This window comes from Mandrillus leucophaeus, unplaced genomic scaffold (genome assembly GCF_000951045.1).
Source record: "Mandrillus leucophaeus isolate KB7577 unplaced genomic scaffold, Mleu.le_1.0 Scaffold166, whole genome shotgun sequence".
NCBI lineage: Eukaryota > Metazoa > Chordata > Mammalia > Primates > Cercopithecidae > Mandrillus > Mandrillus leucophaeus.
Genome location: NW_012101654.1, coordinates 3,739,488 through 3,752,894, shown reverse-complemented (window position 1 = coordinate 3,752,894; position 13,407 = coordinate 3,739,488). Strand labels below are relative to the sequence as shown.

At 44.4% G+C, this 13,407-nt stretch overlaps 1 protein-coding gene across 1 annotated transcript in view; it reads right to left on the bottom strand.

Moving 5' to 3' along the window:
• Nucleotides 1-13,407, bottom strand: part of SYTL3 (synaptotagmin-like 3) — a 135,524-nt gene that overhangs the window by 10,915 nt on the left and 111,202 nt on the right. Inside the window, exons 12-13 of the mRNA XM_011976432.1 lie at nt 8,040-8,218; nt 2,067-2,169 (exon numbers count right to left, since the gene is read on the bottom strand). Of these exons, the coding sequence (XP_011831822.1) occupies nt 2,067-2,169; nt 8,040-8,218 (282 nt within the window). The remainder of the gene's footprint in view (nt 1-2,066; nt 2,170-8,039; nt 8,219-13,407) is intronic.

Below are 13,407 nucleotides of genomic sequence, written 5' to 3'. Positions count from 1 at the left end.
CTCGATCTCCTGACCTCATGATCCACCCGCCTCAGCCTCCCAAAGTGCTGGGATTACAGGTGTGAGCCACCATGCCCGGCCTTACAACTAAATATTTATCTAAAATATAGACAATATGAAATGTTCATCTCATTTCATAAAGCTGTTTACACAAAATACCTTAAACTTCCTATGAGTAACTTTGGATCTCTAATTAAAATGTGTGAGGGGATACACAGTTTTTCACAATTCTTCTAGCAGGTGCATGAGCAGAACCATCCGAAGACATTCTCCAGCGACTTGCTGCTGTGTGGTGCCTGGTCCCAGCACAGGGAGAAAGGCTCTGCCCACGTCTGCTGAATCAGAATCTGCTTTTTTTTAAAAATTAATTAATTATTTTTTTTAGACAGAGTATTACTCTGTCACCAGGGCTGGACTGCAGTGGTGTGATCTCGACTCACTGCAACCTCTGCCTCCTGGGTTCAAGCAATTCTCCTGCCTCAGCCTCCTGAGTAGCTGGGATTACAGGTACCCACCACTACACCTTGCTAATTTTTTGTGTTTTTAGTAGAGACGGGGTTTCACCATCTTGGCCAGGCTGGTCTCGAACTCCTGACTTGTGATTCGCCCACCTTGGCCTCCCAAGGTGCTGGGATTACAGGTGTGGCCCATCGTGACCAGCCCAGAATCTGCATTTAAAAAAAAATCCCCAGGGTCCAAGTACAGCTGCATCTTAGAAAATAAATTTAGGCCAGGCGTGGTGACTCAAGCCTGTAATCCCAGCACTTTGGGAGGCCAGGGTGGGCAGATCACCTGAGGTCAGGAGTTCAAGACCAGCCTGGTCAACATGGTGAAACCCCATCTCTACTAAAAACACAAAAAAATTTGCCGGCCGTGGTGACAGGCACCTTTAATCCCAGCTACTCAGGAGGCTGAGGCAGGAGAATCGCTTGAACGCGGGAGGTGGAGGTTGCAGTGAACCAAGATCACGCCACTGCATTTCAGCCTGGGCGACCAAGAGTGAAACTCCGTCTCAAAAAAAAAAAAAAGAAAAAAGAAAAAATATTTTAAAAACGTAAATCCCCACAGGATTTTATGCACATAAATTTTGAGAACCGCCAGTCCTTTGTGGCTTTGAGCTGTATTTCTAACGACTCTCTAGGTCTCAATTTCCCCACGGGTAAATGAGGATTCTAATACTTACTCCAGGCTGTATATAAAGCACTTGGTCACAGTAGGGACCCGGGAGACAAGCGCTACTATTATTTAATGAACTCAGGGCTCCGTGCCAGCTGCCCAGATGGCCCCTGACTGGCAGCTCACAGGCACCCCTACTTGCCAAGAAAGGCAAACAAAGCCCTCTCCTGTCACAGGCATGAGACGAGAGGACCTCTGGCTGCCCAGCCCGGGCGGGGTAGCCTCCACAGGTCTGGGCTACCCTCCTCGCCCTGCACCGAGATGGGGGCCGCCACCGCCAGCTCTCCTAGATACCAGACCTCAGCTGCAGCCTTCCACCCGAAACCAGAGCGCGTGGCCCCGTCTCTGCCCTCAACCATCAATCACATTTCCTAGTATCATCGAAAGTGAAAACCCAAACAATTCCTTTGTAAGATTTTTCATAAAAGGATACATTAAAAAATAAAATTAGAAGAAACCTGAGTTTGTCAGAAATACAATAAAGGGGTACTTTTACGAAGACAGTAACTCAGAAGTTTAATTTTCAGGGCACTCTGTTTGGGAGCACCTCTTTGATAGAAACATTCACAAAAACATTTTTAAAATTATCCTGTGCTCCAGTGTTAGCCCGAGACAAAGAGGCAGCCAGGTTCTTTTTCACTATCTTCTCAGAAATCATTAATCAAAAGCCATTCCTGAGTCTGGCAGACTCTGCACTTTTCCGGTACAAAGGCTGACATTTATTTTCTACCAACTTAACACTGATTGACAGAGCCACAAAGAAACATATAGGTGTCTGCATTATATCTAACTGAGTCAAGAGTTTGAAAGCACCATCCACTGGACTCTGCCCCGGGCACCCCACTGGGGCTGGGGAGGACTCTGCACAGGAACATCTGTCTAGCAAGTACCTTCAAGGTCTCCTGAAAGGTCGGGTCCACCGTGTTCCTTTGGACTCCAGTCTTGCGTTTCCCCTGGGACGATCTGTCAGGCAGAAGGTAGGTCTTCACATACCTAGGGGCCAAGCACAGCGGGGACAGAGGTGAGAACTCAGGGAAAAGGGTGGATAAAGAGTTTGGGGGCAGCAGAACCCACGCACCAGCATTTTCTTTACCAGGTTTCCTGCTGGAATTTTTGATAGAAAGGACTTAATAACCTAATAGTGAGCAATGTTAGTGCTGGGTGGGCAGCTTCTGATTCACGCAGTCTATGGTCAAATGCTGACTACATAACCCTCTGGAATATTCCTGGGGGTGTGAAGCTCATCCTGCCTTCCTCAGGCCCTACTCCATTTGGTGAAGACCATGGAACCAGAGATTCTCTTGCCTGCCTGGACGTCAAGGCCATGAGCTGGATTCCCGTCCCTTCTACCACCCACCATCTGCAAAAGAAAACAAAGTGGAAGTGGAAAAAAGCATAAGCCTCGCACTGTGCTGTTTCCTTGCAGGGGCCTCAAAGACTCTGCTCCTCCCAACCGCTGAGAAGTGGGATTCTGCTGAGTCTAGAGGTCGCACGCAGCATGACAGGTGGCTCCATCTGCACTCACCCAGCTCCTGAAATCCAGGCGGAGAGGAAGACATGTCCTGTCCTGTTCTAGGCTGACCCCTCCAAACAGGCCCCTACGCTGCCCTTCATGGCTCCTCTGGCAGCCCCAGTGATGGCAATGACCGCCTCCCCCGCACCCCACCAGCAGCAGTCCAAGCCCCCTCTCCACAGGCTAGAAACAGGCTCCACTTTCCAAAGTAAAAAATCACAGTGAGCCTCCCTCTATCTGTGCCCTTCTTTAGCCCCAGTCATGGGCCTCTTTTCCCTCTCAGTTAAACTTTTTGTAAAAATACTTGAAATTGGCCAGGAGGCCGGGCACGGAAGCTCACACCTATAATCCCTGCGCTTTGGGAGGCTGAGGCGGGCGGATCACCTGTGATCAGGAGTTTGAGACCAGCCTGGCCAACATGGTGAAACCCTGTCTGTACTAAAAATACAAAAATTAGCCAGGCGTGGTGGCATGCACCTGTAATCCCAGCGACTCAAGAGGCTGAGGCAGGAGAATCGCTTGTACCTGGGAGATGGAGGTTGCAGTGAGCCGGGATCGCGCCACTGCCCTCCAGCCTGGGCGATAAAGGGAGATTCCATCTCAAAAACAGCAACAACAACAACAACAACAACAAAAACACCCCAAAAACTGGCCAGGCATGGTAGCTCAGAGAGGATTCCATAAGCCAGAAATTTGAGACCAGTCTGGGCAATGCATATGGAGAACTCATCGCCACGAAAAATTTAAAAGTCAACTGGGTGTGGTGGTGTGCATGTGTAGTCCCAGCTACTCGACGCCTGAAGTTGGAGGATCACCTGAGCCCAGGAGGTCAAGGCTGAAGTGAGCCATGATGACATCACCGCATTGCAGCCTAGGTGCAAAGCAAGACTCTGTATCAAACAAAACAAAACAAAACAAAAAATCCCTCAAAACTCCCTGTCTCGAATTCTCCACAGTTTACTCTTAAGTTATTGAGTGGTACACATTCATGCAATCTCATATATGTAAAACAGAATATATAAAATAAACCTATATGGTTGGAAGCATTATAATAAAGTGCATTCCCATGTACCCGTCCCCCAGCTTAGGAAACAGAACATAACCAATGACTTCCCTATCATAATCCTGCCCGTAACCAGGTAATAACCGTATTGGATTTTATATTTATCACCCCATTGCTTTTCTTTATGGTTTCACCATTTTGATGTGTCTCCTTAAACAATGTACTGCTTAGTTTTCCCTGTTTTTGAACTTTCATATAAATGGGATCATTCTGTACACATTCTTCTGTAACTTGCTTTTTTTCACTCAATATTATGTTTGGGATTTATCTATGTTGCTATAACCGCCACTCGTTCATCTCTAATCCTACATATCACTCTATTGAATGAATACACAAGTCATTTGTCCTGTTGATGAATATTTGTCTTATGTCCTAGTTTTTCGCTCTGCTCATGGTGCACATGTGCAAGCATTTCTCTTGGCATATAACCAGAGGTGATAGGGTATATGCCCCTTCAACTTTTCTAGATGATGCCAAATTACCAATTCAATCTCTTTAACAGATACAGGGTTATGCAGGTCTTCTATTTCATTTCATGTCAGTTTTGGCAATTTGTGTCTCTTGAGAATGTGTCGATTTCAGCCAGGTGTGGTGGCTCACGCCTGTAATCCCAGCATTTTGGAAGGCCGAGGTGTGAGGATTTCATGAGCCCAGGAATTTGAGACCAGCCTGGGCAACATAGTGGGACCTCATCGCTACTAAAATTTTTTTTTAATTGGTTGGGCATGGTGGTGTGCACCTGTGATCCCAGCTACTCGGGAGGCTGAGGCAGTAGGACCAGTTGAGCTCAGGAGTTTGAGACCAGCCTGGGCAACATAGTGAGACCTTGTTTCTAAAAAAAGAAAAAAAAAAAAAAAAAAAAAAAGAAGGTTTTCATTTCATCTAAGTTGTTAAATTTATTAGCACAAAATTTAATATAATATACCCTTATTACACTTTTTTTTTTTTCCAGACAGAGTCTCACCAGGCTGGAGTACAGTGGCACAATCTCAGCTCACTGCAACCTCCACCTCCCGGGCTGAGGTGATTCTCCCACCTCAGCCTCCCAAGTAGCTGGGACACAGGCATGTGCCACCACGCCTGGCTAATTTTTATTTATTATTATTATTATTTTTAATGAGAGGGAGTCTCACTTTGTCACCCAGGCTGGAGTGCAGTGACATGATCTTGGCTCACTACAACCTCTGCCTCCTGGGTTCAAAGAATTCTCCTGCCTCAGCCTCCTGTGTAGCTGGGATTACAGGCACACGCCACCATGCCTGGCTAATTTTTTCTGTATTTTTAGTAGAGACGGGGTTTCACCATGTTGGCCAGGCTGGTCTTGAACTCCTGACCCTCAGGTGATCCACCTGCCTCGGCTTCCCAAAGTGCTGGGATTGCAGTCATGAGCCCCCATGCCTGGCCCCCTTATTGTACTTTAATGTCTGCAAGTGCTGTTATGTTGTCTCTTCTTTCATTCCTATACCGGTATTTGAGTATTCTTTTTTTTTTTTTTTGAGGCAGAGTTTTGCTCTTGTTGCCCAGGTTGGAGTGCAATGACGCAATCTCAGCTCACTGCAACGTCTACCTCCCTGGTTCAAGGGATTCTCCTGCCTCAGCCTCCCTAGTAGCTGGGATTACAGGAGTGCACCACCACGCCCAGCTAATTTTTGTATTTTTAGTAGAGACGGGGTTTCACCATGTTGTCCAGGCTTGTCTCAAACTCCTGACCTCAGGTGAACCACCCGCCTTGGCCTCCCAGAGTGCTGGGATTATAGTTGTGAGCCACAGCACCCAGCCTTTCTCTAGCATTTTAAGGTGGAGGTTTAAATAAATCATTTTAAACTTTTTTTCTTTTAAATATAAGCACTGCTTTAACTGCATCCCTCAAATTTTGAAATGTAAAAGGCACGAAATACTTTTGGGAGAAAGACTATTCCAGTTTTCCTGAGGTAGACGGTACAGGAAGAGTAATAATAACAGCTAAGACTAGAACAAAAGGAGAGATTCTGTTATGAAGGAACCGTAAGTGCTATAGAAATGTGTACTTCATTTGTCTAGTACTAAAGAGCTGCTAAAAATTTCAGAGCAGCAGAGGGTTTGATTAAATCAACAATTGATTTCTTTTCCCATCATCACTCTTTAGGTGGTAATTAAAACAGTATGCCAGAAGTTCCCCATGTAAGAAAAAAGAAAGGCAAAAATGAGGCCCCTGCCTTAAACTATATTTAGAAAATCAATTTCAGTTGTAATGTGAACAAATCTAACTGTGGGAAAAAAAATGATTAGAAGAAAACAGAGAATGTATTTAAATTCTTGGGTGCCATAAGAATTCTTCTACAGACACAAAAAGCAGACAGTTTAAAGGAAAAGCTTGATAAATTTAATATTAAACTTTCTACAAGACAAGCCATAATAAACGAGTTAGAAAATAAGTTACAGCTGAGATAAAATATATGCAATACATATAACTAATAAATAATTTTTAAACCTATTTAAATTAGGTTTAACAAAATACCTCTGGTAAATAAATAAAACAATAAACAATCCAATAGAAAAATGGGAGGCCAGGTGCAGTGGCTCATCGTTGTAATCCCAGAGCTTTGGGAGGTTGAGGTGTGAGGATGGCTTGAGCCCAGGAGTTTGAGACCAGCATTGGTAACAGAACAAAACCCTGTCTCTACAAAAATAAGTTAAAAAATCTAGCTGGAAAAAAAAAGTTACAAATTTAGCCTCCTACATAGCTGGGACTACAGGCATGTGCCTTCCAGCTACTCAGGAGGCTGAGGCAGGGGGATCACTTGAGCCTGCAGTGAGCCGTGATCGTGCCACTGCACTCCACCCCTGTAGTCCCAGCTACTCAGGAGGCTGAGGCAGGAGAATTGCTTGAACTCAGGAGGCGGAGGTTGCAGTGAGCCGAGATCGTGCCACTGCACTCCAGCCTGGGCAACAGAGCAAGACTCCGTCTCAAATAAAATAAAATAAAATAAACCTAACTGGCAAATGCATATATAAGAAGTGGCTCAAAAGGCTGGGCTTGCACCTGTAATCTCAGCATTTGGGGAGGCTGAGGCGGGAGAATTTCTTGAGCCCAAGAGTTCAAGATCAGGTTGAGCAACATAGTGAGACCCTGTGTCTATTTATTTATTTATTTTTAAACAAGTTGCTCATCTTTGTCAGTAATAAGGGAAATGCACATTAAAATAATGGTGCTGGCTGGGTGCGGTGGCTCACACTTGTAATCCCAGCACTTTGGGAGGCCAAGGTGGGTGGATCACGAGGTCAGGAGTTTGAGACCAGCCTGGCCAATATGGTGAAACCCCGTCTCTACTAAAAATACAAAAGTTAGCTGGGCATGGTGGTGCATGCCTGCAGTCCCAGCTGCTCGGGAGGCTCAGGCAAGAGAATCGCTTGAACCCGGGAGGCGGAGGTTGCAGTGAGCCGAGATCGCACCACTGCACTCCAGCCTGGGTGACACAGCAAGACTCTGTCTCAAAAAATATATAATAATAATAATAATAATAATAATAATAGTGCTACACCTTTTCATATCTATCAGTGAGAATAACATTTTAAATCTCTTTATGGATTGTGTGAGTCAAGATTTACATTTTGTATTTCCTGTGTGGAAAGCCAAATTTTCCAACATCATTTATTGAAGTCCACTTTTCCCCACCCATCTGTAATAGCTCCTCAGCTGAATGTTTATGTCCACCCCACTCACCAATTCATAGTTGAAGCCTAACCTACAGTGTGATGGTATTAGGAGGTAGGGTCTCTGGGAGGTGATTAGGTCATGAGGGTGCAGCCCTCATGAATGAGATTAGTGCCCTCATAGAAGAGGCCTCAGAGAGCTGCCTTGTCCCTTCTACCATGTGGGGACACAAGAAAACAGCCATCTAAGAACCAGAAAGGGGGTCCTCACTAGATACCAAATCTACCAGCACCTTGATCTTCGACTTCCCAGCCTCCAGAACTGTGAGATATATATTTGTCTTGTTTATAAGCCACCTGGTCTATGGTATTCTGTCACAGCAGCCGAAATGGACGAAGACACTCCTTGATCATGTAAGTTTTCATATACACTAAGGTCTGTATCTGGACTTTTGATTCTACTCTCCTGACTTGTTCTATCCTTGTATCAATAACACATTGTTTGCACTGCTACAGCTTTATAATAATTCTTGAAGTAAGCCTTCTCATTTTTGTTTCTTTTAAATAATTGTCTTGGTTATTCTTAGACTTTTACTTTTTCATATAAATTTTAGAATCAATATGTCTTATGTTAAAAAAAAAAAAAAAACTTACGGATTGCACTTTTTCTTCTTTTCTTCTCCATAGGCAAGGTTCTTACAGGCCTTGATGCATATTTCTAAAGAATGGGTTTTGAAGCAATAACGAATGGCAAATTCTATTTCTCCAGTGACATTAGCATTGTCAAAATTGCCCATCTCTGTACAGGTGCTATCAATGCTAATTAAACTTCCCTGAAATCAAGAATAACAGATATAATAAGTTACTTCACAGTTAATTCATTTTTCTGATGTTCTGGTTTCAAGACAGCACATAAATAAAACCTCATACAGAGCATGTATCCTGACTCACGTTAAGTTAATAATGCACCAGCTTCTACTTAGGCAAAGTAAGTTGCCACATGTTCTATCCCAAGGAGACAGAGAATCCTCAGAAGGCCCTCTCTTGCCTGGATATAGTTTTTGTGTAGCAATAAAGGTTATACAATCTCATTCTTCAATACAAATTGCTTGGGGAGAAATGGACTAGCTCCTATGCAATTCTGCAAGATCACTCTCAGGAGGCCAAGATAAAATCCATGGCAGGACAGCTATGTGGAAAGCATCACAGTCTGGGGCTAAGTGGCTGTGACTGGGAATCAGATAGACCTGGACTCAAATGCCGGTGCTGCCACTCATTAGCTGTGGCAAAGTCTAACTGGAAAAAACCATACTGATCTCGTAGGGCTATGGTGAGGAATAAATAGAAGAAAGCAAGTAAAGTGTCTACCCCAGGTGACAGTAAATTGTATTTAAATTTTTCTGGTTACCTAAAATGAAAAATAAAACTATCATCACAATCTAGGGTACTCCAAGCTTATACGATGCAGATAAGGAGAGGCTAATCAACGCCATTAATTAGCACAAAATTCCTGGGCCTAAAAGATACAATAAGCCACCTCATCACTATTAAACGTGCTAAAATACTTGCCAACATTTGCATTACCAATCTCTGTGCTGTCTTTATAGGAAGAGAAGCCTAACTGATTTATACTTCGAATTCCCAACTAGCTACTCCACACTATAAAACATCCTGAAAAGGAACTAAGAAACAAGCCTGGCAGTACCGGGCGTGGTGGCTCACGCCTGTAATCCCAGCACTTTGGGAGGCCGAGACGGGTGGATCATGAGGTCAGGAGATCGAGACCATCCTGACTAATACAGTGAAATCCCGTCTCTACTAAAAATACAAAAAAAAAATTTAGCCAGGTGTGGTGGCAGGCGCCTGCAGTCCTAGCTACTCAGGAGGCTGAGACAGGAGAATGGCATGAACCCGGGAGGCAGAGCTTGCAGCAGAGATTGCGCCACTGCACTCCAACCTGGGTGACAGAGCGAGACTCCGTCTCAAAAAAAAAAAAAAAAAAGAAAAGAAAAAAAAAGAAACAAGCCTGGGGGCAGAAAGTCAGAACCACGAGGGAAAGATAAAATTAAAACAAAACCAACAATTGAGACCGGGCATGGTGGCTCACCCTCGTAATCCTAGCACTTTGGGAGGACAAAGCCGGTGGATCACTGGAGGTCAGGAGTTTGAGACTAGCCTGGCCAACATGGTGAAACCTTTACTAAAATACAAAAATTAGCCAGGCAGGTGGCATGTGCCTGTAATCCCAGCTACTTGGGAGGCCGCGGCATAAGAATTGCTTTAACTCAGGAGGCGGAGGTTGCAGTGAGCCGAAGTTGCACCACTGCACTCCAGCCTGGGCAACAGAATGAGGCCCTGTCTCAAAACAAACAAACAAACAAACAAAAAATAATACCAACAAGTCATCAGACAGGCTGGAACCTGAACTGATGAATGCCAAGAACAAAACAAGCTTCACCACATCCAGTCACTGGCTCTGAAGAATCTCACCTGCCAACACCATCCCACTGTTAAAAAGGAAAATAATGTAAAATTTTTACACGCTCAAAAAGGCATACACCGGGCACAGTGGCTCACGCCTGTAAGCCCAGCACTTTGGGAGGCACAGGCAGGTAGATCACTTGAGGTCAGGAGTTTGAGACCAGCCTGGCCAACATGGTAAAACCCTCTATCAAAAAAAAAAAAAAAAAAGGCATGGACTGGTGTGCCAGCATGAGATAGAAGAGAATGGATAGAGGAGCTTGGCAAAAGGTGTGAGCGGCCTGAGAGAAGAACCAGGTGGATGAATGGAGAGGCTAATGAATAATACAGCATTCGTCATGGGACTCAGCTTCAGGCTATGGCAGACTAAATGGTGTTACGCACACTTTTCTGCTGATAACAATTAGCTGAATTAGACAACCAAACTATTTCAAGACATTGTAGAGCTGCCAAGACCACCAGGATGCAAGAAGCCAGGATGTTGAGAAGCACATGGAGGTAAGCCTGACATCTGGAGCTGCCTTTCACTTCAAGGCATAGATCCCTGTGTAAGCAACACAGGACTTTGGATTCTATTCTACTGACCTGCTTGACTCTCCTTGTATCAGGAACACATTGAATGACTGCAGCTGCACGTCCAAGGGCTGGACGGCCAAATCATCATCCAAATAAAATGGCAAAGAGACTGAGAGGCTGAGCAGAGTTTCAGCAGTCTAACGGGACTGGGGGACAAAATCAGCATTCAAGGCTACGAAGTCATGGGGAACCTGAGGAGCCAAGGTCCCAGAGACAGGGCAAATCCACGAGTACCCCAGATGCTGCATTTTCCTCAAGGTGTTTGCTGAACTGGAAGCTGTGGCTGAGGGGCTGAGAAGCTTAAGAATGTTTCCAAGTGGCCAGACGCAGTGGCTCACGCCTGTAATCCCAGCACTTTGGGAGGCTGAGGCGGGCAGATCACAAGGTCAGGAGGTCAGCAGATCGAGACCATCCTGGCTCACGCGGTGAAACCCCATCTCTACTAAAAATAAAAAAAAATTAGCCAGGCGTGGTAGCACACGCCTGTAGTTCCAGCTACTCAGGAGGCTGAGGCAGGAGAATTGCTTGCATCCAGCAGGTGGCGGTTGCAGTGAGCCGAGATCGTACCACTGCACTCCAGCTTGAGTGACATAGCAAGACTCCATCTCAAAAAAAAAAAAAAAAAAAAAAGGAAAGCTTCCAGCAGTTTCATCTTACTAGAGAGGAAAAAACTGGCCTTCAGGCTTATCACAGGGAAGGGGCTTAGTAAATATCTAGACCTTCGGCTGGGATCCTCCAAAGACTTTCTTACTAGGAGGAAGAGTCACCTGGAAATGGACCTGTCTTCATCAACGGAAACCCAGTTTTGAGTTAGCTCAGCCCCAGACTAGATAAAGATTAGATAAAGATTCTTTGCCTCCACTCTGTATGTTAAGAGCAAAAGTAAATTCTCTATGAAGCATAATACAAGTGCAAAAATAATTGTGGTTTTTACATTGTTGGAATTTGCCGTTTGATATTGGAATACATTCTTAAATAAATGTGGTTATGTCATACATCATTTTAATGGGCATTTCTCGCTATATTTTTTTTTTTGCTAATAATGGGTTATTTGTTGCTTATTTTATGTTTATTTTAGACTATGGGAATGTTAGACAAAAAGCAGATTTGAGCAATTTTCTTATTCGAATTCAAAATGGGTCGTAAAGCAGTGGAGACAATCTGCGATATCCACAATGCATTTGGCTCAGCAACATACAGTGCAGTGGGGGTTCAAGAAATTTTCCAAAGGAGACGAGAACCTTGAAGATGGGGAGGTGTAGTGGTGGCCATCGGAAGATGACAACGACCAATTGAGAGCAATCATAGAAGCTGAACCTACAACTACATGAGAAGTTGCTGAGTAACTCAACGCCGACCATTCTGATTGTTCGGCATTGGAAGCAAATTGGAAAGGTGAAAAAGCTCGATAAGTGGGTGCCTCATGAGCTGAGTGAAGATCAAAAAAATCGTCATTTTGAAGTGTTGTCTTCTCTTATTCTACGCAACAGTGAATCATTTCTCAATCAGATTATGATGTCTGACAAAAAGTGGATTTTATGAGACAGTCAGCAATGACCAGGTTAGTGGCTGGACTGAGAAGAAACCCCAAAGCACTTCCCAAAGCCAAACTTGCACCAAAGAAAGGTCATGGTCGCTGTTTGGTGGTCTGCTGTCAGTCTGATCCACTACAGTTTTCTGAATTCCAGCGAAACCATTACATCTGAGAAGTATGCTTAACAAATCGATGAGATGCACCAAAAATTGCAATGCCTGCAGCTGGCACTGACCAACAAAAGGGGCCCAATTCTTCTCCACGACAATGCCCTACTGCACGTCACACAACCAACACTTCAAAAGTCGAACAAGGCCAGGCATGGTGGCTCACACCTGTAGTCCCAGCACTTTGGGAGGCCAAGGCAGGCGGATCACCTGAGATCAGGAGTTCGAGACCAGCTGGCCAACATGGTGAAACGCTGTCTCTACCAAAAATACAAAAATTAGCTGAGTGTGGTGGTACACACCTGTAATCCCAGCTACTTGGGAGGCTGAGGTAGGAGAATCACTTGAACCCAGGAGGCGGAAGTTGCAGTGAACTGAGATAGTGTCACTGCACTCCAGCCTGGGCAACAGAGCAAGACTCCATCTCAAAACAAAAAACAAAAACAAAAGTTGAACAAATCAGGCTACAAAGTTTTGCCTCATCTGCCATATTCACCTGACCTCTCGCCAACAGATTACCACTTCTTCAAGCATCCTGAGAACTTTGTGCAGGGAAAACACAGCCAGAAGGATGCAGAAAATGTTTTCCAAGAGTTCGTCAAATCCTGAAGCACAGATTTTTATGGTACAGGAATAAACAAACTCACTTCTTGTTGGCAAAAATGTGTCGATCGTAACAGATCCTACTTTAATTAATAAAAAGATGTGTTTGAGCCTAGTTATAATGATATAAAATTCAAGGTCCAACCACAATTACTTTGCTAGCAATCTAATATTTTTGAATCTCAAATTATCCCAGTTTTTCATACTCAATGTCCAGCATTCAAGAAAAGATTGCCATGCATACTGGGACTAAAAAGTAACCAAGTGTCCCGGTTTCCTTAGGACTAAGGAATTTCCTGCGATTCAAGACTTGAACTGCTAAAACCAGGTGAGTACTGAGTAAACCAGGGTGGTTAGTCATCCTAAGTCTAAGATCCAAGAGTAAGTGACCAAAAACGAAGAGGAAAAAACGCACAAAATAGTCTCATGGGTGGTCCAGATACTGGCACTGAAAGATATAAACTGGAAAATAACTGTAACTAATATGGTCAAGAAAATACATGACAGGCCAGGCGCGGTGGCTCATGCCTGTAATCCCAGCACTTTGGGAGGCCGAGACGGGCGGATCACGAGGTCAGGAGTTCGAGACCATCCCGGCTAACACAGTGAAACCCCGTCTCTACTAAAAATATAAAAAAAATTAGCCGGGCATGGTGGCGGG